Here is a 27641-nt window from a genome sequence, read left to right on the forward strand (position 1 = left end):
GTAGTGGTCAATGGCCTCTATAGTTGTAATATTGGTTCAGTACTGGTTCAATGGTGGTTCAATGGGCTCTATAGTTGTAATAGTGGCCCAGTAGTGGTTCAATGTTGGTTCAAAGTCCCTATAGTTGTAATAGTGGTTCAAAAGTGGTTCAGTAATGGTTCAATGGCCTCTATAGTTGTAATATTGGTTCAGTACTGGTTCAATAGTTGTTCAGTGGCCTCCATAGTAGTTCAGTAGTGGTTCAATTGTGGTTCAATGAACTCTATAGTTCAATAGTGGTTCAATAGTTGGATTCTACCTTACCAGTGGATTGGATTGGTTCAAGGTCTCTATAGTTGTAATAGTGGTTGAATAGTGGTTCAAAGGTGGTTCAATGGCCTCTATAGTTGTAATATTGGTTCAGTACTGGTTCAATAGTTGTTCAATCGCCTCTATAATAGTTCGATAGTGGTTCAATTGTGGTTCAATGAACTCTATAGTGGTTCATTGGTGGTTCAATGGCCTCTATAGTTGTAATAGTTGTTCAATAGTTTGATTCCATCTACCTAACCAGTGGATTGGATTCCATCTACCTTTCAATTGGATTGGATTAATTGGGTTGGATTCCATCTACTTTACCTGTGGATTGGATTCCATCTACCTTTCCATTGGATTCCATCTACCTTACCAGTTCCTCTATAGTTGTAATAGTCGTTCAATAGTTCGATTCCATCTACCTTGCCAGTGGATTGGATTCATTGGATTGGATTTAATCTACCTTTCAATTGGATTGGATTAATTGGGTCGGATTCCATCTACTTTACCTGTGGGTTGGATTCATTGGATTGGATTCCGTCTACCTTTCCATTGGATTGGATTCCTTGGATTGGATTCTATCTACCTTACCAGTGGATTGGATTCATTGGATTGGATTCCATCTACCTTTCCAGTTGATTGGGCTTTTTTTTATACTCTGTTATTGAATGTTGTCGTCCATAATTTGACATATTTGAGTATTTTACATGGTTTTTTTGTAGATTACTTCTACGGACCTTGTAGCATCTCCTCACATAATGGTTGGCTAAAAGCATTGTTATTCTGTCAATTTGATTCCATCAATTTAGAGTTGTAGTGTATATGTTTTTATGATATTGTGTTTTTCTGCAGGCACATGACACAACAGGATGAAGCTATCGCCGCCGTGAAGACAAGACTCGACGATTTTATACTGCAGTATAGTGAGCCTGACGAGGAGGATGAGGAGTAGATGGGACATCTTCAGTTCTTTTTTGGATCTATGGGGTTTAGATGTTATCATTCGCATGTTCTTTTTTTGGCATCTTTGTAGTAGTTGGCATGTACTTATCTTATTTTGGTTTAAACTGTTCTGTGGTGTTTAAAATACTCTTTCGTTGGTATTAGGCGTTTAGTATTTTGTTGGTGTCGTTTGATGGATGGACAACACAACCCCCAAAAAATGGATTTTTTTTTGCACGGGTTGATGAATTTTAGAGATAAAAATGGATTCACAATATCATAATAGGATGATAAGAAATCCCCATACCAACTCCTCTACAAAAATACCTATGCCTTTTTCGCTCTTTGGGAGCAACAACGGATGGAATAGGTGATGCATAATGTGCTGGGACAGAATTATTGGAGTGCAAACCCGATGTAGGTTGACTGGAAAACGACACAATTCTGCTTTGGAAAATATTTGGAACTTCATTCAAGTCCACTTCAAACAATGGTAATTAGAATAATGGGTGCTAAGTCCATCGCCATCTCTTCCCTCAATCAGGGGACCTTCCGATGGAACAGATAAATTCGGAGGGAGTGTAGAGATAGAATTGATCAGGGGGGCAAAGCCGGTGCAACCGGCCACATAATTACTTCCTCCAACTCTATACTCTTTAGTTATATAGAGGCCCAGAGAATTGATCACATTATTGTCAAAAAGTATCATGACCAGCTCAAGGTCGTCATCATTTCCAACATCATATAGAATATTTGAAATGGATCTATGATATATCGATATTTTATTGACAATGCAACTTCAGCTCCTATAGTCCCAATTTTGTTGTGAATTAGGGTCTCCAATTCTAAGAATTTAATTTTTCGATTCACTATTAGAGGCATCATTTTCCCGCCAATGTATTCGAAGGATATTGCATCCTTCAAGCATCCATCAACAAAGAAAGCCCTTCGCTCTACCATATTCACAACCCTGTAAGGATATGATAGGAATGAAAGAATCAATATTTTAACAATAATAAGCAGTATTTAGTTACTTAGAACCACTAATTAGCAATCCCAAACACTATTTTATCACTAAAAACCACTGACAACCATATTTACCACTGGAAACAACTTTTTTAACACTTAAAACCACTATTTAATTAATTATAACCACTATCTAACAATCCCAACCACTATTTAACACTAAGAAGAACTATTTACCACTCCGAACCACTATCTATACACTAAGAAGCACTATTTATCAATCCAAACGACTGTATCAACACTAAAGAACCCATATTTATCACTCCAAACAAATATTTAAACACTACGGATTGGGTATTAAGTACTATAAACCACTATTTTAACTGTTTCAACCACTATTTAGTTAATTAGAAGCACTACTAAACAGTAAAGAACCCATATTTATCACTCGTACCCACTATCTAACACTAAGAACCACTAAATACCACTCTGAAACACTATTTAAACACTAAGAACCACTATTTATCACTAAGAACCACTATTTAACACTACAGAACCAATATTAGCTCTATTAGCCACTAGTTCAAATTTACAGAACCACTATTTAGGTCTCCGAACCAATAAATAACAAACCACTATTTAACACTAAGAACCACTAAATACCACTCTGAACCACTATTTAACACTAAGAACCATTAAATACCACTAAGAACCACTATTTAACACTAAGAATCACTATTTAACACTAAGAACCACTAAATACCACTCTGAACTACTATTTAAACACTAAGAACTAGTATTTATAACTCCAAACCACTGTTTTAACAGTAAAGAACCCATATTTATCTCTCCAAACCACTATTTAAACACTAAGAACCACTATTTGAACACTAAGAAAAACTATTTAGTTAATCGGAACCACTGTTTGCCACTCCGAATCATTGTTTTAACAGTACAGAACCTCTATTTAACACTAATTAGCACTCTGAACCACTATTTATCACTGTGAACCTCTATTTTCAAAAAACAAAGTTAAGAGGGAGGGAATACCTTAAATTTGATGCGAAATGGAATCATAGATAGCTCGCAAGAATTCCAGGTTTTTAAATACAAGGTTTGGCATTGAGAAGAGAAGAGATTGAAGAAGAGGTTTTTAAACTATAGCTTTGAGGAGAGCTTGCCAAAACGAAGAGATTGAAGAAGAGGTTTTTAAACTATAGCTTTGAGGAGAGCTTGCCAAAACCATGGTTTTACAAGCCTTTGAGAAGAGGTTTTACAAGGTTACAAGGTTTTTATACTATTGGTTTGAGAAGAGAAGTGATTGAAGAAGCTCAAATGGAAGAATAAAAAGTGTTTATGGGACTATGAGAAGTGGTTTAATGGAAGTTTTTTCATATGTTTGAAAAAAGAAGAGGTTGAAGAAGATGGTTTCGTTGGGTGGGTTAACTTCAAAAGGTGAAAAGGTGAAAAAAGGTGCCTTTGGAAAACGTGAAAAAAGAATGATTGGATGGGTTAACTTCAAAAGCTATGTAAGGTTATTGTGGTCTTCCAATAATTATGAATTTGAGATTTACAAGCAATATATTCCAGGAGGGATTTCATAGGCAATTTTGCGGAAAGCCCTTACGCAGGTCAGTTAATTAAAAGAAGCTGACCTCTTCCAAATCGTTTGCCTATACACACAATCTGAATAAAACTTTCAACTCATTTATCTCATCAATTGGACTAACATAAAAGGAGAAAGATGTTATTTTCTCCACCTAGTTTTGCCGAACCTGAAAATCGCCACACTTGGAGGCAATAATCGGTGATCCAGGGTGGTTTAGGCGACCCCAAAGCTTCACTTGAAGATGATCTTCTTACCCATTAAAATCCTTCCATGAACTCAATGCATGAGGTTGAAGATGATCTTCCTTCTCCAAAGTGGTTGCAAGGTTGTTTTTTTCATTCTCCACCAAGTGTCTCAAGGTTACCCCAAAATCACGAAGGAGAAACTAAAAGTTACAGGCAAATGAAAATTGGGAGAGTGGAAAAAACAACCTACTACTTCCGTTTTCGGTTGCTCCAACCATTTTTTTTTTTTTTTTTCCCACTGTCCTGCAACCACTTTCCTCCAAGAGGGTAAAAAAACAACCTACTCGAAAAACAAACGATTTCAATGCGTTCAAATTCGTCGAACATGATTAGTTGACCCAAAAATCATTACCAATGAAGTGTCTTTAGGACCTGTCAAGCCATGAGTTTTAGTGGGTGTTGGTCTAACTGAACACATGTATATCAACTCATCGGGACCATACATGTGCTATGTGGAATCATGATCAGAATATTGGGTTCAACAAAAATGGTGATAAAGTCACCCCCATTCTAGGATAAAATCACCCACCTATACCAGTTGTGAAGCTACACGCAAAACAATGGTACAACCTCTCTCTCCAAAATGAACAGTTGGTGGGGCCCTGATTGATTAAAATCTTTCAAAATGGACTCTACGGTCCACACCATATGACAATCCAGACCGTCCATTTTATTGGCTACCTACAACATAAATAGGCTGTGACCCAAATTTCATTTGCATAGGATTATCCCAACCCTATGATCTATGGAGGTTTCCATTAGCTCAGAGGGCAGAGATCGGAGGTTTCCATTTACATTGTGGCCCATGAAAGGGATGGTTTGGATCATCGCATGGTGTGGTCCATACAGTCCATTTTAAAAAGTATACACTATACAGGTTTTCACGGGTACTCTCTTTCTTATATCTTTGAACACAACCATTAGTAGAGCCCAACAAGGAATTGTTTATATCCTTGATGTAGGTGGAGACCATAAAAAGATCACTTGGGTTTGCTTTGATCGAAACTCCAAACAATTCATTTGTTGCGACTCGTTAAAGAGTGGCCTAAAAATTACATTTATTACATGATTTTGCTAATGCATGGAAAATGAACCGTTAAGGAGGGGACTTTTTTTAAGCAAAACAAAAATAAAATGAAGTTTCCAATGGCAAAGGGGTGGTGAGTCTAGAAACAAAAGGCCCGCTTCAGACCATCTGCTGGGTGAAATTAGTTCGCTCATGGCGGGCGTACTTATATGAGATTGAGCCTTGTCTACCCTGAACTCTGCATTTCCACTTCCTCGGATGACCGAAATAGTGGGTGCAAGTATGCATTCGCCAAGTATTCGTTAATGTTGAGGTTTGGTTCCGAAGCTCGCTCCCATTTGTCCTTCGCCATGGCTTCCTGAAATACAAACAAGAGACTTTAAAAGTAAAATACAGAAAAGAAAAACACAAAACGCGTAAAGATACACATGTAGGAAATGAAATATGAACTCCCTTATTTTAATAATTTCATTATCCGCTTCACTAAACCTTTTGATTAGCTATCAATAGCTTTTGAGGAATTGTAAGAGCTTATAGGAGCTTATTAGAAAAGTGTAAAACAAATAAAGTGCCATCACCAAGGCAAGGGAGTGTTGATGTCATTTCCCATTATATGTTTATGTATATGTATATGCATACACACTACATTTGTATAACATAGAATGCTGGGCACTACTAGTTCCATATCATACAGACTGGGAAACTGCTAATTCTGAATCCATAAAGTATCTTTCTTCAACTGGTAAGAAATGTTTAATTTCAAAAATGAAAATAAATCCAAAAGTTACAAAATGCATACAAGCAAGCTCACCTCTAGAGGAAACTTTCTAAATGCAGGTTCAAAGCGACTCTTGCAGTACCGGTGGAACCATATCGTGAGTACAGGCAGAACAAGAAGAAGAGGAGTGGACTTAGCAGCTTTCTTTGTGGCGAGAAGACCAAGCAGAAGAAGATGGGATATTAACAAGCTAGCAATAATGCGGCCATGTACATGTGGCCAAAATGCAGCAACACTTTCATATTCTTGATTGTAGACATTAATAATCTGGAATATACAATGTAAAGAAGAAAACCATGAGCTAGCCTTCCAAATATTGAAGTAAAAATTAAGTTTGACAATAGGATTTATATGGAACGCAAGAATTTGCAAAGAAGGCAGAGTTATAGGGAAAAAGTAAATGAGTCACATGTTCTTCAAATGTTGCAAATAGAAAAACCACTGGAGATGTGTAAACCTCAATTTAACACCAACTCAAATGGTTTGGTCCAGTGAGCTTCATGAATAATAGATCAGTAAGCCTTCCAAAAATGCATCTGCAAATTGTTTATGCAAATTGTTTTCTTATTTTGCATATTTACCATATTTCACCAAACCTTTATTCCTAATCTTTCACGACTTCTTTCAAATATTTAACACACCAAGTCTAAATGTCCATATATTACCTGAGCCACTGATTAACTGATTTCAGACACGAGCTTACAGAACTTGCCAACAGTAATATAACACTCGCAGTTTATAACAATTTCAATATCCGATGTGCTTAAAAAATATCAACAGTTACGGCTTTCCACAATAATAGCCATGCAAATATTTGAAAATAGTTCCTTTTCAAGTTGAAAGGAAAGTTTATGATGGCAAATATTCAATGTCTTGTGTCAGTTTGCACCAGTAAAGAATGTGGTAACCTTCAACATTTAATTCAACTATGGGAATGAAAAGAGAAGGAACAGCATTGGGATGATTACAAACCTGATGACGATAAACAAGGTATGCCAGCCCAAAGAAGACGAGTATAAAAGGAAGAAGAATTGGAGTGATCACAACATAGACAATGCCCAGTAGAATGTATAACTGGAGTTTTGGCAGAGTCTCTGGGAGGTTAACACTTCCAGGGTTCATTGCGTTCTCTCTGTCCCTTTCAGTTTTCACCCAAAAAATGTTTTTAAAATGATATATGACCAGTGGCTTCAATCGTAGAATATCACTAGCAATGCCAGTCCATCCGTCAACCATTATATATGTAATGAAGAACGTAGCTTTCATCGGTATAGATACTCCAATGGTTCTGGGAATCCTGCAGAGAAAGAGAGAGAGAGAGAGTTTTCAGGATTTGTATGTATGTGCAAGATCAATTTGGCAAGGTAATAGAGTTGTTCACTAGATTTTTCAAATTAATCATGGACTGCTAAGGTTATGCAAGATTGAGTGTAGGAACTTGCAAACTACTATGCGCAAATTACCTTATCAAATACAAAATAAAGATTCAAAGTTTACATGACATACAAGCTACCACACCTCGCATTTTACATGACACACCAATCATAATTTTGAGGAAAGTAGCTAAAACCACCTTCATTGAACGGTCTCATTCATTTTTTGTGAAATTTCACTTCTGATCTAATCATAAGAGCTTAAACATCAAGCAATCCAAATATGGTTTTTGTTTTTGTTTTGTTTCATTAAATATGCAAACGACTCCACACAAAATAAAAGTGCATGCATTCACATCAAATATTTTTTAAAAAAAACTAAGCATATTGCATACTGATTTGTATGCTCTTGCACGTACTTAGGAAATGAGGCAAACGAATTTCAGGAAAAAAATTTATTCAAGGCTATAATTCAACAAAAATGATTAAAGAGAAGAAGAGGGTCAATCGGGATAAAAAAAAAGTAGACCAGTGACGAATGAAAACATCATGCTAATGCTAATTGTGAGCCCTACAAAGCTCCATTCATCAGAAAAGCTGGCAAGATGGGTCATTGTGATTAATGGAAACTAATGTTTATTTAATTTTGGGGTAGAGTTTCATTAGGTTTTGTGAAACAATCAGTTACTCCAAAAGCTTAAGCTGTTGGAGAAGGTGTTATATACTTTAACATTCCCCCTCATGTGTGGCCCCTCTTTTAGGATTGGCCCACATGTGGCCCCTTTATTGGGTTGGGCCATTACATGTGGATTTTTTTGCTATCAAGGAGGTTTGATCCCAGGCATTCGCTCTGATACCATGTGAAACTACCAGTTACTCCAATAGCTTAAGCTGTTGGAGAAGGTGTTATTTAATCCTTTATACTTTAACAGGTTTTAGTGAGCCATACGAACAAAAACTTGAATAGTGTTTTCGTCAAATATGGAGTCTAATTTTAGAGTTCTATAATTTTAGAAATTGGTTGTGTGGGTTTCATGGAAAGCAAAATGTAAAGGACTTGGGGGCTCTAATATCCTCTTTACGATCCCTACTCGTGATTCAAATGCCAAGTATTTAGCTATTGAGACTCATACTTTAAGTTAAACAGAAATCAAGCTTATCAATGGTTATGGTTGACCTAGGGTTTTAAGGTGTTTTGGGCATATATTATACTAAGTTTTGATATACTTTTCAAGAGGTCAATGAATAGTTGCGAGTTTCCCCAATTGATATTTGACTTTTATCCTTCTTTGACCATGTTCTGATCAAATCTATTTTCACTTTATCTCCCCAATTTTGGTTGTGAAGATCTATTGGATTGTTTGTGTGATCATTCAATTATCTAGTAAATTTTGTACTTTTGACGAGTTCCTAATAATTTTTAACTATGAATAATTTTGTGTGAACATTCAATTATCTAGCAAGTTTTATACTTGCATCATGAACCATCACTTCCTGAATCAAGAACATGAATAATTTTTAACTTTCCATTGATGTCTCATCATTCTAGGTTATATATTCTCTCTTTTTAAAAATTTGATAACTTTGAATTTCTATAAAGTACAACTATGAAGAACAATAAGTGAAATACATCCCAAAGATGGCCTCGTTTGTACTAAATTACTCTGAAATATGAAGTGTACTATCTGCAAATAAGAACATGCAATATCAGAAGGTGTGAGACAATTACTTGGTTGGTGATTGATGGAGAAAAGAATGGAGTTGCTGGAAAGCAGTTCCCGTCACTATGCTCCCCAAAAACACATTGACCAACATAAAATAGTAATATTTAGATGCAGTCTTTCTCTCGAGCGATGATAGTGACATGTAGCCTTCAACTTTTGACAAAAACATCAGATTCGAAGGAAGAAAGTATAAAAATATTTTTAAAGCCAGACCGGGGAGGAATCCTTGGAGGAATGATTTGATCACCTTCCTGCATGATATTACAAGCATCCAAAGTCAATACTAATAAAAATGAATGTGAGGCTAGAACAAACATTTAACTGATAACTATTCTAAGAGTTAGGCTTTGGAAATCTCACCAATAAAATCTTGAACGAGCAATCAAGACTACAATATTCAATAAACTTAAGCAGAGTAACTAGATTTGCCCAAATCATGAGTACATTTTTATAATATAACAGACTAGAAAAGCTACAAGAAACGATGGAAAGCAAAAAATATTCTAGTATCATTGGCACAACCCAAGTCATCAAACAGTCAAGAAATATATATGGGACTGAAACTGATTGGAAGTTCCTAATACAAATTAAGTGATAGGAATCAACACAAAAAATTGTAAGCATGCTGCACACAACCGAAATCATTAGTGAAGTCAAATTATTGCATGGGGCGTGCCAAAGTAAAATATACCAAAACAAACAAAGATAATATAGAAATAATAGAGGTTCCTCAATAAAATGCTGCTGAAATGCAATGAAATAATCGGACATAAAAACCAAATTGATCTAAGCTTTCAGAAGTTCCTAAAGATGGTTTCATTTTGAACTTGTAGAATACATTTCAATCGTCATGATCAATCAACTCTATGCTCCACAGTACACATTCAAACCCAAATATTCAAGTATAGATTCCCAACTAATTTGTCCTGTCATCTTAAGTAATCGCTTAGTTTAAAATCTCAAAATTATAAAATTTCTTCTACTTATAAAGCACATCCGACAGAAAACTTACACTTCGATCACTGGCCTGAGGAAAGGAGCAACTCTTTCTAGAATTTCAAGATTTGCAAATGATTGCACTATAGCAATGGGCATCATGTAAAAGAACACCAATGCAAACACCGATAGTGATACAACAAGCTTCCGGATGCTGAGAGAAACAAATGGTATTGCAAGATTTTGCCAGTACACATCATGTGGTTCTGGGGCCCAATCAGTTATCCACAGTGTAGAATTCTTGCTTTGCTGTGTCTGTGCACATACAGCTGCCCCCCATCGTGAATTGAATGAAACAAAAGCTACTGGCTTAGTAGCTTTTGGATCATTAAGAATCCTGTGACGCTCAGATACAATCTGAAACATGATATAAGAGAATTGTATAAATACTTGTTGGGGCATACTTAATTGAGAATCCAAACAAAACAAAAACAAACATATGATATCCATGCCAATCAAATCTAAGAAAATGCATCAGTCGTCATAAAAAACTAGGAAGTAGAAACCGAGTATGAACATCATGTGTTGCCATATAAGAGAAAATGCAAGGTTTTAAATTTCAGTTTCGGTTGCTGCCAAGGAAATGGATATGTTTTGGCTCCAGTTGGGAATTTTGGTGAAAATCAAATAAATCCATGGAAACATATGGAAACCCATGTAAATGATAGAATTTTAAGATGAAACTTAGGAAATGCTAGAATACATACTTAAAAACCATTGCATAAGCAAGACAATCATCCATAATGGTTTAATAACATCCAACATCTAGTGACGTGAGGTGTTGCACATGTCTAATAATAATTCAGCAGACACCACATTTCACATGTAATTTATATAATATGTATCACAATACATGCACCACATTTCATATGCAATTCATCTAAATGTAAACTATGTAACACATATTGATACAGTATACCACTAATGCACTTACGATTTGGATGTTGTATGTGTTTCAATTTCAATATCATTTAGGTGAGGATGGAAACAGAAACATTTTGGTCATTTCGTGTTGATTTCGGTGGGAATTTAAAACTGTGGAAAAATATAACGCATTTGCATTATAAATCCCAACAATTTTACAAAGATATTTATCATCAAGCAACTTGAATATGCCACACAAGATTATCATATACGAATCTAGAAGACTTACCTTTCCCTCAAGCTCATCGATCTCATGTTCATAGAAATTAATCAAATCCATCTTTGCACCAACAAGGCGAAGAAATCCGGTCTGGAACATGAAAAGAGAACAGCCAATAAAATACTCAAAATTTAAGCAACAATCAAAGGCAACAAGAATGTAGTGAAATTTGAGTCTTAATTAAATGTAGGTTAGCTTGACAAGGATTTTTATCATCATGGGATTGTAAAATGATATACCTTTCCACTTGGCCTTCTCTCTGGCCTCGTTTCTAACTGAAGCTGGTAATAGTTCAGCTTGTTTTGGAAAATATCCTTCTGGCTCACGAGCTTAGCAAGTTTGTTTGTATTGTAGACAGCCTGAAAAATAACAAACATCAATTATCATGAAATCAATACAATTATCCAAAGCAAAAACAACATATTTATCATGACGATAACTATAGTGTGGGACCCGATCCCGTGAGAGGGGTGGGGCGCGAACCGCCACCCTCTCTCTTCGTCTCTTGTACCCACGCGAATGACGTGTGCTTTTTATTATTGATTTTAATTACCCAACTAAGCAGGCAGCAACCAAGCCATAAGGTGCAAACAAACGTGCAACCCAGTACCCATAAGGGCAGGGGTAAGCCGCCGAGCCTAGCAAGGTGTGATTTAATTCATCGTTTCCGTGAACTTGGGATCACTAAGGCAATCCGAATTCCACACAAAAGAGAGTGACAGAGTCGCCACCTAGATGAGGGATCTAGGACCCATAATTGACCAGAAATCTAGACTCGTTACCTGGTTAGAAGAATGGAAGGTATGGGGAGTTACCACCACATGCACCATTCCTGCCCGATAATCGGTCTTCAATTCCAAAAGTTAACTCTTTTGAATTTATTTTAAGTGGCTCATTTAAATCTATATTAATATGCGAACTACGTGACATGCATCCTATGATCTAATTTCAATGTAATTCCTAAATGTGTATCTTGATTTTCTTAACTTGTTTGAATTCAATCTAAGTGAAAGTTCTCCTAAAATTCTAATTTCATGGAAAGTCCTAAGGGATTTCATTACTTTTAATTTAAGGATTAATGTACAAAACCCCACCACTTATGTGTGGAGCCGACTCGCGCTTGGTATGCCACTCAAGTATCCAAGTTGCCTACGTATCCCAGCCTCACTGGAATCAGAGTCGATCGTAGTTCGGTGCACCTGAACTAAGCTACTTATGCCTAACTCATCTAAGACACCGATCTAGACTGGATTGACTGTTTTACAGTTTAAGAGAAATTATTTAATTCAAGTTGAGTAGATTTTATTATCCTAGGACTCCATCAAGATGCTATATGGTCCTATCTAAGTACAAGACATCCCTTTGACTAATGCAGGTGAACCTACATCCTAGGTAACTAGGCTTGTCCTATGGGAAAAAGGGGTGACTAGTGTAACTAGATCTATTGGCACGGTTGCTATCCATAGCAAATGAGCGTGATGAGGGTGGACTCCTAACTCTAGGACTCCCTAAAACCTAAGACACAACGAGACGTAAGTGTTCCTAAGGGGTCCTAAAGGTTCCTACGACAGGAGACCGTAATCCAAAGGCTCCTAAGACGCGGATCGAGTTAATTCGATTTGTTAAACTTAATGATTTTCGATTTTTGAGGATTTTCAATTCCTAAACATCTAAGGAATACCAAAGGCTCTATGGTTCGCAAGTTTCGGCCTCGAATTGCAACCATGGAAGGGAATCGTGCTCTCAACCCTTGTATAATTTTAGCACGTAAGTTATGGTATCTTATTGCCTGGCATATTTCTCAGGATTTCCGTGGACAGTGGACCTCGGAGCCAATAACATACTATAATTTACGCACTCCAATTATGCTGGATCGATCGCCATTAGTATACGATTATGGTTACGATCTCGGCAGCAAAACTATCCTAGCATATTATTTTACAAAGGAAATCTATTACTCCTAAAATTTCTGTTTCAAATGGCTTATTGATTGAATATATTATGAAAAGTTGTTCTCTGAAAATTTTCAAGGTGCTTTGAATTAATTTGGATTTTTAAATGAATTTATCACAATTGGATCAGATTAATGATTTTACAAAGAAGCCTACAGCTAATTAAGTTATCTGTTCCAGAAATTTTAGGATATGATGTATTCTTGAAAAATATATTCTGCTTTAATTTTTCATGATTTTAAAGATTGAAATTCGATTTTTAATTGATTTTCCACTTTCGAGTCAGATTGATGACATTACACTAACAAATATATCAAATTAATTCCAAATCCAACCAAACTTTTACTAGACCATTCTCGGACAAATAGAAAATTATGAGAAAACATTCAGACATTATTTCGATAATTATCTATTTTTAACAGATATATTCATATTCTGGTCAGAACAATTAAAATTGAATAAAAAATATTAAAATATGACCAAAATTTCCGAAAAATTCACAATATGATTCTGACTGGTCAGTTCATCTTGCTACCAAATTTCAGCTTTTAAGGAGTTCGTTTAATAATATGTCTTTCATATACATGAAAATCAGTGATTTTATCAAAACAATTCCAGTAAAAATAATAAATAAACTCCAAATCTTTTGAAACTTTTTGTATGATATTTGAACATTAAAAATCTACTGATGACCAAATTCAATCAGTTTTGAATGGTTTTGTTATATGAACGATTTTTAGAACCATCAAAATCCTATTTCAGGGTATTATTTAAACGAATTTTTATGTCATCAAAACAAATGAAATCTACAGGAATTTTTAGATTTTCGGTGCTATTTCAACTACATTAAAACCCAGAAAACATAGCTTCACGAAAAACCCTTAGTTTCAAAACACTCATTTCGTAAAAACGATTCAAAAGCCACTGGATATCCCAATCTGTCAAACGCCCAATTTTGTCATATAACGATTCTTTTTTTTTTTTTTACCAAAATTGATAATCAAATAAACTGACCTATCAAAATCATATTAGATCATGCATGGTAGCTTTTACGAGAATCATGAAGAAAACAAAGAAGAAACGGCTCTAAGCATGCTTTTCTACCTTTGATATTATAAAAGTGGAGGAACCTACTGTTGATCGCGCTCCTTGTCTCTAGGGTGCGTAAATCCGAAGTATACGCTTTGTCGCACCCTTTTATACGCTAGAAAATCCCCGACGATTACGCAATATCGACGTCTATTGAAGAAGATATTGAAGAAGAGATGAAGAACTCTGATTGTTCTTCAAACGAGAACCTTAAGAGAGATGGCCCACTCCTCCAAAAGGGATGGACGGAATTTCTTTGTATTGGAGAGTGCTACCAAGAAGGAACCAAGATTGGGAGTGAAAGAATAATATGTTCAAGAGAGTGAAACGATGAAGCCTCCAAGGAACAAAAAATTTGAATCCTTCTCAAGAGAGCCATCGGCCTCCATATAGTGACCTCTCTTTGCCTTGAATCCCTCCCCAAAATATACAATAGAAAGTCTGTTAAAAAAGAAATAATTCTTCTACGCATAACGTACATGCCTTAATCAAGGATAGCTAGAGTTGGAAAGAGTTCAAAAAATTAAAGCTTCCTTCTATTTAAAAAAACATTCTTTATCTCCCAAGTAGTAGAGAGAGAGTGCCACCAACGTATTGAATATAAAAAAATAGTTTTTTATTTTTAGCAAAGGTGATAGTACCATGCATTCCTTTTTAAAATTGTTATTTTAAGAATACTCAAAACCGTGTGAACAAACAGCACTACACCCTTTCCAATATTAAAAAAAAAACGTGTGGGGCCCATACAAGGAAAGAGAGATATTACTTTTTCAATAAAATTAACATAACATGCTTTTTAGAAAGTATGAGGAAGACTCAACCATTTGGACTCTTTCACTCAAATTCTTTTTTTTTTATATTTAGCTTTACTAAAATACCCCTCCATGAAGTGTTGCACGAGCAACACTTTTCTTCTCTTAAATCATTTGCAGTATGATCCAAACCGTCCAAGCGATAGGCCAAAAATGTAAATTGGTTGCACCCTTTAGAACATTTCCATGGGCTGATCCGATCCGTCCGAATAATGGGCCGCAATGTGAATATGTTACACCATCTTTAAATCACTCCCATATGATGATCCGAACCGTTCATTTGATGGGCGACAATTGATGATCTTGACCGTTCAAATACTGGGCTGCGATGTGATTTAATTCCATAGGATGATCCAAACCATCTATTTTAATGGACCATAGTGTAATTAGGTTGTACCGCAAAATTAGATCCCCACTAGAACGATCTCAACCATCAATTTTATAATCCAAAGAGCAAGTAGGTGGCGCCTTAGAACCATTGTCATAGAAAGATCTGAATCATCCATTTGATGGACGAAATTCCGAATGAATTAATATCTCCAAAATCATTTCCACTAGCCACCTCAAATCATGATATCATGCCCACTTCAGCCCACATGCATAGTAATATATTAATCAATTGGGCCATTGGCTCGTCTAGTGGACCCCACAAAATGGTGAACGAATTTGGGAGTTTTTCCAAATTGACCGAATCATGGTCATACCACCCAACTTATTTACACTTCCTACATCTAATTAAAGTTAAAATCAGCAGGGACTCTTCCTCATTCAATAGCTAGTATTTAGATAAGAACAACTTTTGATGGGGCCCACTAGCTAGCGTAAGTTGTAAGGAAAGAGGGTGCTGGGTAGAAAAATCCAAAAGTGAGATTACGGACCCTGAGAAAAATTTACCGAATGGTGACACTTGGGTTTTATAAATTCCATATTGCATTGAGGCTCCCAAACTAGCCGGATATCCATGGAAATTCTAAATTTCAATAGCGGGCCCCTCAAACATCCATTGATTGAAATTCTGCAATTTTTGAAATACAAATTGTAGGCCCTGCTTTAAATTACCGAAACACCAACCATTGTCACGTAACATTTTTGAAAATGATATGCACCACCTCTTGGCGAAAATTTATGAATAATAATAAAAAGAAACATATGGCGGGCTTCGAAATTCCAACTTCTTCAAATTTTCCACGGAAAATGAACTCCAAAGAGAGGGATAAGAAAAATGAGATAGAAAGTGATGGAAGTAGAGGGAAAAGGAATGCTATGGAGAATATGACTTGGGACATAGGGAAAAGCTCGAGAAATGGGAAAATGGTCTTCAAATGAAAAATGCTAACGAAAACCTTTGTTGGTTAAAGCGGAGGAAAATGGGGGTGTCTACATATAGTGACAAGTGACAACATCTGCAGACCCCTTCCATGTCATGCAAAGTAACATTACTATTTTCAACAAATTTAATTACAAGAATGAATACTACCTGGTGACCAATATAATGGTTGGGGTGGTTAGTTTGGAAGAAGTGATCCACAGTCTCTGACAATGACTGGCCTGAAACATGTGGCACATTTCTGACCACTACCTGCAAAAATAACCAGAAACCAAATTAAAATTCTTTGTGAGCTTCAAAAAACTCCACAACCATTGGCTACAATGTTAGAAGAGGGATATCACATTACAGCATAGTCGAGACATGAAGTAAGAACTACTTATAATAAAGTGTAGATCATGAATCACCACAATGCACAATCATCATAAAAAATAAAATAGGCAGGACTTACTTCTATGCATGCATGAGCTTTTATCCTTTTTCATTATTACATTAATGAATAATACAGCACAGATTTCTCATTTTGAACAGTAACGCATAACTTGAAAAAAGTGTTTCCTTGGTAAATGCATCTTGAACACATAATCATGCCTTAAAGACCATGCTTTGACACCTAGAAACAGATTAAAAGTCACATAACCTCATATCTGAGGAGACTAAGGTAACCAACTGTAACAGGACCATCAAAGACAAGCAAAGATGAGGAAGCCCCCCACTGCTGGTGGATTTGTGAATTCAGAGTAGTAGGGTTCTGCCAACCAATTTGATCACACCCTAAACTCTTTGTAGTCACACCCGGATTCCTGTGGGATTTAAAAGCTTAAAGCATCATTTCCATTTCCAATGAAACTAGCTTGCGCACCATACATCCCAAAGCTCCTAAGGAAGTTAGTTGTATTCCCTGCATTTTCATCGTTCCATGTAGAAGCGAACACTATATGTTACCAGAACATAAATTTGTCACCTCCAGATGACTTGGAGTTAAAGTTAGCAGAGTAAGAAGCAAAACAAATGGCAAAACATGAGTGAGACATGAAGACCCTAGATAAAGAGGAAGAGACAAGAAAGGGATAATGAAGCAGGAAATGTTGGGAGAAGTGCATCATATCCATGGGAAATGTTGGGGAACGAACAAACATGCTTTGCTACATTATGCACACACAATGTGTTTCCCTTGCACTTCTTCGAGGTCTCCTAGGATCTTCCCAGACTTCTCCTTGGGTTTCACATTTTTGGGGAAACTATTATAAAATTCATTTTCGATTAGCTATTATAGGAGAAGTGTTTCTCCACTCTGGAACTGACATCCTTGCTTTCGTGATCGTAGCTCTAATAATTGCATCTTTTTTCAAAATAACTAGGAAATATTACCGAGATCGAGATGGACCTCATACTACCGTTAGATTAGTTTTTCAGGTCACCCTTATCATGTTGTAGACATTCTTAGTGCAATGCGCTCAACTTTGCACTCTAGAGACGACAACCAATTTATATCAGTTATCTAAATGAGAGCTCAATGAGTCACTATAGTACATGGTCATGACATTTCTTCCCCTTCTCCAATAGAGCAATAGTTCACCCACCCACATTTATTCAGAATATATCTATGATAGTTTCATTTTCCTTTCAGGTTTTTATGCATCCATGATCTGAAAGTAATTACAAGAAACTCCACTAAACCTCCACTTGTCTCTTCATAGTTTTATGCAGAAAGTATGCTCAGAAAATGGTAAATGCATATTGATGACAGTCAAAGTTAATGTGTGCATAAAGTTATGTCATGATATATTAGTACTCACAAAACATCAATAACAGATCTACTTTATGGAAATGCAAAATAATAGAAGTTTGAAAAGAAAGGAGCAAAAGAGCACATGAATGTTTTCTCCCAGTAACTAGGGTACTTAATTTAATTTCAGTAGTGCCATAAAGCTTCAATGAAAACTCTTACTGTGAATTGATCAACACGGCGATGGTTTGAGGCTAGAAAATGCAACCTCATAGATGTTATTCTATTATATTCCCAGTAGAGCAGATAGCAAGTCCATATTGTAAGCACGTATGCCATTGATATGTGGGCCCAAAACCTGAAACAGAAAAATTCTTTTCTTAATGAAATGTCCAACAATATCTCCTCTAAAATAAAAAGGAAAAAATAAGTGGTATCGAACACCAGAACCAGCATGAAACATTTATGCAAATGGAAATGTAGGTGTTTAGAATTAGTACACATTACTAAGAGATGGTGCAGTAGTTCATCAGAAGATCTATGTAAAAATTGATTATTAAGAAAGGAATGTACACCTAAATAGAGTATTGTATAAACTTTTCAATTAAAAAAGAATGACCACATTAAGAAAGGAATGTACACCTAAATAGAGTATTGTATAAACTTTTGAAAGTTTAGGAAAAGATATACATGGAATTTACAGTACACAAAGTTGAGGCATAAGACAGAACTATTCCACCCTCAATAAGCTGAGAAATAAAGCCACAGAGAGCTTACAAGTAGGAGAATTTTTCAGTAGGGAGAAGCAACATATGATCTCTTTCAATACTAATTAAATAATATAGTTTAGGTTAGGCTACAGAAAAGAAGCACTAAGAAAAAGTAGTAGAACAAGTAGACCCAAATACTACTGGGAATAATAAATAGATGATATTATCAATAGCATAAATCTGAAACTGATAATGATATGGATGTGAACTGATGGCCTCATGGCAGTAAAGCAGAAAATGACCTCACGTCGACATCCAAGTTTTTGGCAAACAGAAATTTTTATTTCCTTCTGTGGTTCTGTATTTGGTAAGTAGGTTAGGGTTGGGCCTGGGACATCAAGGTTACGTCACACAACATGACAACCAATGCCAAAAGACAAGTCACCGCCAAATAGCTAACCAAATACCTGATGCACTCAAAATCCTACATCTTTTATGGATGAAATTGAAGATGGTGGAGATGAATTTTGAATTTTCTGTCATCAACTCTATACACACAATATTTATCAGAGATCCAAACTTTACAAAAGCCAAACAAATGTGACACGAACAATAAGGCCCGACTGATCATGACCTTTTGTGCTAAATTGTGGGTCACTCCCGAGCGGTTCCTAGACACTCTGATACAGTTTGTGAATTGGCAAGTCAATTGTGAGGCAAGAGGGAACATTTGTAACTAAATTGTAGTAAATTAGGATTAGTGGATATGTACACTCAGGATACTATCCAGTGTTCTTCTTGCAATAGTATGATGGTGTTTTAATTATTTTTTTTTGAAAAGTGTGATTATGAGGATAAGTTCATAATGTGTCATCGTTTACTGAACCTTTTGTCGTTAACAACATTAACAGAGGTTCACCCAATAACAATGCACTCACTTTCCCTGAAGTAGACGAGAATGATGGTGTTTTAATAAACAAGGTAACAGTTTCCATGTCATCATTTTTCAGTTTTCTCTAAGAAATAACCCATATCCTTAAAATATCCTAAGATGCTGACTTGCAACAAAGTAAAATAACATTAGATATTTTTTGACTAGGCAACAGAATCACATCTCCTTTTCTTACAATCAAGTAAAATTGTAAACAGTTCCTTAAGCTATTTTATAAAATGGGCATGTCCTATGAAATTAATCATCCAATCTTCTTATACTAAGACCAAATAAGGATAGGGAAAATATCTACTAGTACATAGCAATATAAACTTACATTCAATTGTAAGAGAAGCATAAATGTAGGGATACTTTGTGGTAAATAAGATATTTCTTCCATTAGTAAGAGAAGTATGAACTTACTTTTGGGACCGAGGGTTAACGTTTGATATTGAAAGCTTATCAATGTCACTGAAAACTAACTCTCCTTTTAGAAAAAGTAGTGTTCCACCGGATAAGTTGACAGGAATAAGAACCGAGACTGCTAGGATTGTCATTGGCACAAAAATCTTCAAACTGTCACATGAAATGAATAATCTTTAGATCAATAAACAATAATTATAATTGAAAGAATATTGACATGAACAACTAGACATTAACTTTAACAAACAAAGCTAACTCTGAACTATAAAAATTTAAAAAACCCATTTGTTCAAAACAACATAAACCCACAACCAAATTTAAAAAAAGAAAAAAACAGAGATGAAGAAGATAAAATTTTACAGTACCCAAGAATATAAAACGAACATGGCAAAACCAAATCTGTTCTTAGAATCTGAAACGAACATGGCAAAACCAACCAAAGCCTACACGCTACCATAAGCTTTGTATTCGAAGCAATTTTCTTCTCTATGTTGATGCCCTGCTCGGGGATAATCTACATCTTGAAAGGGTTGTTGTCTTGGTTGCATTGAAAGGGTCAAGTGATACCTGTCTCCCATCTAGGGGTCTATCTCACATACTGGTTGTAAAGAAATAGAAATGATGATAAGTTTGTAGTTTCAGATGCTCCTCCCCCATTTGATTCCCCATTAAATATTTTAAAGGGATGCTTCAATGCAGCCCTCTGTCCATTTTTATTACCAATAACTACATCTCTTGTGTCTGGACTCTGGTTTCCTCTTGTTAAACAGTTTCCTCCTGTATTATTCTGCTTTGTGAGGACCTCTTGTCCTCCTTTTCTCCTTGTTCCTCTTCTTTTCCAACAACAAAGTTATCAAAAAGGAAGAAGAAGAAGAAAATAAATCCACCCTCAGGAAGATAAATGGCAAATAGTCTAGATTAAAAATGTTAGCAAACCCACAAGTCTCTGTATTCTACAAATCAAACAGCCCAAATCAGTAGGTTGGAATTTTCAGACAACTACATTTTCCACAGTAATTCAATAGATGCTGAATATTGAAATACAGTTATGGCAACAGAAACATCAAATTAAAAAAAAAACCATCAGTCTACAACTATAAAAACCCATAAACTAAATAAAAAACAAATGTATCCAAGAATATAATTCCATGTCAAACGACAGTCTAATTTAGGAATAGTCAAGCACGAACTGACAATCAACCAAACCCCATCAGCAGTCTTTCATGTTTAAATAGTTGAATTGTTCAATAGCCAACAGCATAAAGTAATCAACAACAAAAAAAACCATTTGTTCAAAACAACAAAAACCCACAACAAAATTTAAAAAAAGAAAAAAACAGAGATGAAGAAGATAAAATTTTACAGTACCCAAGAATATAAAACCAACATGGCAAAACCAAATCTGTTCTTAGAATCTGAAATGAACATGGCAAAACCAACCAAAGCCGACACGCTACCATAAGCTTTGTATTCGAAGCAATTTTCTTCTCTATGTTGATGCCCTGCTCAGGGATAACTACATCTTGAAAGGGTTGTTGTCTTGGTTTTATTGAAAGGGTCAAGTGTTCCCTGTCTCCCATCTAGGGGTCTATCTCACATACTTGTTGTAAAGAAATAGAAATGATGATAAGTTTGTCGTTTCAGAAGCTCCTCCCCCATTTGATTCTCCATTAAATATTTTAAAGGGATGCTTCAATGCAGCCCTCTGTCCATTTTTATTACCAATAACTACATCTCTTGTGTCTGGACTCTGGTTTCCTCTTGTTAAACAGTTTCCTCCTGTATTATTCTGCTTTGTGAGGACCTCTTGTCCTCCTTTTCTCCTTGTTCCTCTTCTTTTCCAACAACAAAGTTATCAAAAAGGAAGAAGAAGAAGAAAATAAATCCACCCCCAGGAAGATAAATGGCAAATAGTCTAGATTAAAAATGTTAGCAAACCCACAAGTCTCTGTATTCTACAAATCAAACAGCCCAAATCAGTAGGTTGGAATTTTCAGACAACTACATTTTCCACAGTAATTCAATAGATGCTGAATATTGAAATACAGTTATGGCAACAGAAACATCAAATTAAAAAAAAAACCATCAGTCTACAACTATAAAAACCCATAAACTAAATAAAAAACAAATGTATCCAAGAATATAATTCCATGTCAAACGACAGTCTAATTTAGGAATAGTCAAGCACGAACTGACAATCAACCAAACCCCATCAGCAGTCTTTCATGTTTAAATAGTTGAATTGTTCAATAGCCAACAGCATAAAGTAATCAACAACAAAAAAAACCCATTTGTTCAAAACAACAAAAACCCACAACAAAATTTAAAAAAAGAAAAAAACAGAGATGAAGAAGATAAAATTTTACAGTACCCAAGAATATAAAACCAACATGGTAAAACCAAATCTGTTCTTAGAATCTGAAATGAACATGGCAAAACCAACCAAAGCCGACACGCTACCATAAGCTTTGTATTCGAAGCAATTTTCTTCTCTATGTTGATGCCCTGCTCGGGGATAACTACATCTTGAAAGGGTTGTTGTCTTGGTTGCATTGAAAGGGTCAAGTGTTCCCTGTCTCCCATCTAGGGGTCTATCTCACATACTTGTTGTAAAGAAATAGAAATGATGATAAGTTTGTCGTTTCAGAAGCTCCTCCCCCATTTGATTCTCCATTAAATATTTTAAAGGGATGCTTCAATGCAGCCCTCTGTCCATTTTTATTACCAATAACTACATCTCTTGTGTCTGGACTCTGGTTTCCTCTTGTTAAACAGTTTCCTCCTGTATTATTCTGCTTTGTGAGGACCTCTTGTCCTCCTTTTCTCCTTGTTCCTCTTCTTTTCCAACAACAAAGTTATCAAAAAGGAAGAAGAAGAAGAAAATAAATCCACCCCCAGGAAGATAAATGGCAAATAGTCTAGATTAAAAATGTTAGCAAACCCACAAGTCTCTGTATTCTACAAATCAAACAGCCCAAATCAGTAGGTTGGAATTTTCAGACAACTACATTTTCCACAGTAATTCAATAGATGCTGAATATTGAAATACAGTTATGGCAACAGAAACATCAAATTAAAAAAAAAAACCATCAGTCTACAACTATAAAAACCCATAAACTAAATAAAAAACAAATGTATCCAAGAATATAATTCCATGTCAAACGACAGTAAAATTTAGGAATAGTCAAGCAGGAACTGACAATCAACCAAACCCCATCAGCAGTCTTTCATGTTTAAATAGTTGAATTGTTCAATAGCCAACAGCATAAAGTAATCAACAACAAAAAAACCCATTTGTTCAATACATCAAAAACCCACAACCAAATTTAAAAAAAGAAAAAAACTGAGATGAAGAAGATAAAATTTTACAGTACCCCAGAATATAAATCCGGAGATAGACAGCAGAGTCTAGGCCAGCATGATCAATAAGCTCGCTCTCACTCATCCTCCAAGCCTCGGGTATCCAATTTAAGAAAGTAAGGTAAGTCCAAAAATTGAGATTTACAAACCTGCCAACAAAATTCTCAGACCTTGGGGGACGTGTTCTGGACCCAATAATGTACCATTTTGGGAAGTAGACCCTGTCATTAATAGGTTGAACTCTCAACACAGCAAATGCCAACAAAAAGGCAAATGCACATGCAATGTTTATAAAGGCTGAAACTCCAATTTCTTCAAGAGTAGCCATTAAAATTCCAGAAGAAACTAAAGGGGTTTTTGTTTCTTAGGTAGGATGATCACCTGCAAAAGAAGAAGAAAAACATGAATAACGAGAAAAAATCATATTTGTGGAACCCTAAATCCACCCAAAATCAAATAGATCAAGTGTTCAAATTGATAAAACCAATTGAGTATCAAATGAACTCAATCAAGTATCAAATAGACAGAGACTTGCATTAAACGGTTTCAAATGAACTCAATCAAGTATCAAATGAAAAAATCAGATTTCTGGTGTTAGGGTTTTAGTTTTACTATATGTCAAAAAATAGCACAGAAGTGAAAAACTCTGATGGTTTTCAAGGGAGATGGTAATGGGGCAGTGGTCAGAGATTCCAGGAGTGAGAAACTCTGCTAACGAATAAGCAAAATTCTGGAGCCCTAGCTCATTTACCAGGGTTCTATCAAGCTTAGCAAGTTTTCGGTTTGAGGTGGATCTGTTATGCCAAGTCCATTGATGACTGTTGGAACGGAGATCAGATAAGGCGCAGTTAGGTATACATTCATTGAATTCCTCTGTTTCATTCAAGTAATGATTTGTGTTGCCAATCCTTTCATTCACATATCTAACCACATTAAAATCTCCGATCAGGAGCCAAGGGAGGTTAACCTGGGGTTCAATGGATTCAAGATCTGCCCATAGAGCTCTACGGGAAATGTAGTAGTTATGTGCATAGATAGCAGTGAGATTAAAAGATTGGCTTGTCTGAATCAACCTTACCTCTGAATGGCTGAATTGGCTGGATTCTTCAAGAATGTTGACATTTACAAACCTTGGATCCCATAAGATCCAAATTCTTTCTTTCACAACAGAGGAATAGTTCCCATGAACTTGCCAGCCATCACAGATAAATGAGGAATATTCTGTCAATTTGTGAATTTTTGCTTTAGTTTCAATGAGACAGCAGATAGGGGATTGAGTTTTCCTTATAAGATCTCTGACTTCTATTCTTTTTGTGGAGGTGCAGAGACCTCTCACATTCCAAGCATCAACAATTTTCATTTGTAACCATGGGGGGAGGAGATTTGGCTGTCAGGGAGGCGGATTCAGGGGGGTTTTGGGTTTCAGAGACATCCAGTGACATGGGAGAGTTTAGACCTTCAGAAACCTCCAGCGACTTTGGAGGGAATGGGCGAAGAGAAGGGGGGAATGAGGATGGGGGCTTTGAGCTTTCAATACTGATGGGGGAGTGGATTGTAGCAGGGGCAGAGGGAGAGTGAGAGGAGGATGAGGAGGGGGGCTTTGAGCTTTCAATACTGATGGGGGAGTGGATTGTAGCAGGGGAAGGAGAGGGGGTGATTTTCTTCTTTTTCTTAGCTTTTTTTTAAATTGGAGTGCTGGAAGTGGGGGAATCAGAAGATTGATCCTTTGTATCAACCACAGGGAGGGGAAATCGGGCAGAAGGATTGTCTAATTCCTGAGCAGCAAGGGGTTGAGGGGTAATGTGGGGGGATGAGTTTTCTGGCATGAGAGTGGTTTCAGCTGCCTCTGGGGTTTCTTCAGGTTCCATTAATGTATCAAAGGCATTTGAGATGGGAAGGAAAGCAAGGGGAGGAGCTGATGTCGAGATTGGATTGTCAGGGGGGCTGATTTCAGGGGTCTCTTTGGCTCTCCACCCACTCTTGCTTTGATTTTGCTCTTTGCTTATTTTGGGATGGCATTTGAGCACAGCGATCTGAAGCATGGCTAAAATCCTTGCACAGGCAGCAGGCCCTGGGCTTCCAATCATATTCCACAGCTTGGGTTTCTAATCCTATGGGAGTTTGGATGTGGATTAAATCCGGGAGAAGGTCATCCGAGGAGATCTCTACGCAAACTCTGGCAAAGGTGAGTCGGGAACCTTCCGCAGTCTTGGTATCCATGGAGAGTGGTTTTCCTATAAGGCTCGCAAGCTTCCCAAGACCTGTTCGGGTCCAATATTTTAGATGAAGCGCAGGGAACTTTATCCACAAAGGAATGGTTGATAATTTCATCTTTTCTAGAGCACAATCAGGGGACCATTTCTGAATGATGAGGGTACGACCTCCATAGGTTGTTGGCGTCTCTAAAGCCTTAGTACAATCTTCTTCATTGGTAAATTTGAAAAGGAAAAAACTGTTTGGGAGGGCCACAAGATTGAAGTCTCCTTTAGGCCTCCATTTTCTAATCAGCTGATCTTTCAGGGTGAGGTAGTAAGGCTGCCTTCCCAGGAGGCAGTGATTCCACATTTCTTCAGCTTTTTGGAAATCTCCCTCCTCAAAGTTAGCTCTTCTTGGTCCAAGGTCAGATTCTATAGGGGAGTGGTATTCAATCTTTGTCTCCACTATCTGGGATGAGGAATGGGTAAATAGGGAGTTCCACTTTGGAATACTTTTCACCCTCAAGGGTTTGAGGCTGAGACGGTTTGGCTGAACTGGAAGGTAGCTGGGGCCAGATTGTATCTTGGGGAGTGGAATGGAGGTTCAATAAAGGACTTGATGGAGGAGCATCTTTCAGGTGGGTTGGGAAGGGTTGGGGAGTGGCGGGAGTTGGGAGGGGGAGAGGGAGAGGTGGGCACTTAGATGCTGGTCTGAGAACTTGGGCGGGAGGTTTGGGGATGGCTGGGGAGTGGCGGGGTGTGGACTTTGGATGGGGGAGAGGGGGGCACTTAGGCGCTGGTCTGAGTAGTTGGGCGGGCAGGTATCCACTTTTGAAAATAAACCATTTTGATTTGGTGGTGGGCCCGAGGAAAGGGGGGAGACCGAGGCGGATTTAGGGAGCGAGTCTACTCGCCCAGTTGGGTCTGAGTTGGAAAACGCATCCGAGTTCCTCAGAGCCACCAAATCAAGAGAAGATTGATGAGGGGTGTGTGGGTTTGGACTTACAGAGGTGATTGTGAAAAAGTGGGAAAGGTTTGCTGGAGGGGGTGGGTTGAGATGGTGCAGGGTGTCGGGGTTAATGGAATCTTTGATTTTGTGGTATGGGTGGGGTGGGGTCAGCTTGTTTTTAGGAATGGTCTTGGATTTTTGAGAGGAAAGGGTGACAGGCTTCTCAAAAATTTTGTGCGTTCTTGTTCCTCTCTTATAGTGGGTGCTAGGATCTAGCTCCGACTGGATTTCAGAAAAGAGAAGGGGGTTTAAAGCTCGGGGTTTTGGACTGGGTTGAGGTTCGGGCGGAAAGGATTCGCCTGGCCAATGTTCCTTCATCGTATTCCAGGGTTAAGAAAGGTTGGTTGGGGAGGGGGAACTTACAGGGGGGAGGAAGCAATTTTCATGGGTTTTGCTCAGGGAAGAAGAGGGAAGGGATGAGATGTGCTCGAAAAACTTTTTTGGGTTCCACGTAATTGTTATAATTTTTCACCTTTTGCTTGTAGTTTTTATTTTTTTCGTAATTTTCAAATTTTATAACATTTTCTAGGTAATTTTTCATTTAAAACTTTATAATTTTTTATTTTTTATTTTTGGTAATGATTACGGTTTTGTTTACTTATTTTTGCTTTTTCTAAGAACATTTTGGCACATCTTTCACAAGGCCACGTGCCGAGAAGGGGCATAGGAGAAGTTTACTAGCAAATTGATATAAAAAATAAAACGAAAAAAAAAAATGTTATCAACACTACTTCTTAGGAGGGTACTCTCACTTTATTAAAAGTATGGTATGGCCCACACCATAGGATGATCCAAACCGTCCAATAGATGGGCCATAGCCTAAATAGGTTATGCTCCAAAAATCATTTCCATAAGATGATCCTAACCCTCCAATCTGAATGTTAGAGGGTTGATCCTAACCCTCTATAGATCAGAGGGTTAGAATCAACCAATGGAAATAATTTTGGGACATAACCTATTTAGGCTATGGCCCATCTAATGGACGGTTTGGATGAGTCATACCGTA

The 27641-nt window shown here is 36.8% G+C and overlaps 2 protein-coding genes and 1 pseudogene across 2 annotated transcripts; all 3 read right to left on the reverse strand.

Annotated features, from left to right (window-relative positions):
- Positions 1 to 5097: 5097 nt before the first annotated feature.
- Positions 5098 to 27036, reverse strand: LOC143877110 (hyperosmolality-gated Ca2+ permeable channel 1.8-like). Its single transcript, XM_077378950.1, has 12 exons — positions 24510 to 27036; positions 23446 to 23812; positions 20072 to 20224; positions 18230 to 18365; positions 16429 to 16530; positions 11338 to 11457; positions 11108 to 11188; positions 9971 to 10311; positions 8964 to 9209; positions 6834 to 7158; positions 5895 to 6128; positions 5098 to 5441 (listed from the first exon to the last, which is right to left on the reverse strand). Exons 2-12 carry the CDS (start codon positions 23757 to 23759, stop codon positions 5310 to 5312), a joined length of 2184 nt encoding a protein of 727 aa, XP_077235065.1. The 5' UTR covers positions 23760 to 23812; positions 24510 to 27036; the 3' UTR covers positions 5098 to 5309.
- Positions 19581 to 19724, reverse strand: LOC143878043 (small nucleolar RNA snoR74; annotated as a pseudogene).
- LOC143876899 (uncharacterized) lies at positions 24012 to 24791 on the reverse strand. The gene has a single exon (XM_077378579.1). The coding sequence runs from the start codon at positions 24789 to 24791 to the stop codon at positions 24012 to 24014; it is 780 nt and encodes a 259-aa protein (XP_077234694.1).
- Positions 27037 to 27641: the final 605 nt, after the last annotated feature.

Source organism: Tasmannia lanceolata, unplaced genomic scaffold (assembly GCF_043159265.1).
Source record: "Tasmannia lanceolata isolate RefF3 unplaced genomic scaffold, GAP_Taslan_0.1 ptg000005l, whole genome shotgun sequence".
In the NCBI taxonomy this organism is placed as follows: Eukaryota; Viridiplantae; Streptophyta; class Magnoliopsida; order Canellales; family Winteraceae; genus Tasmannia; species Tasmannia lanceolata.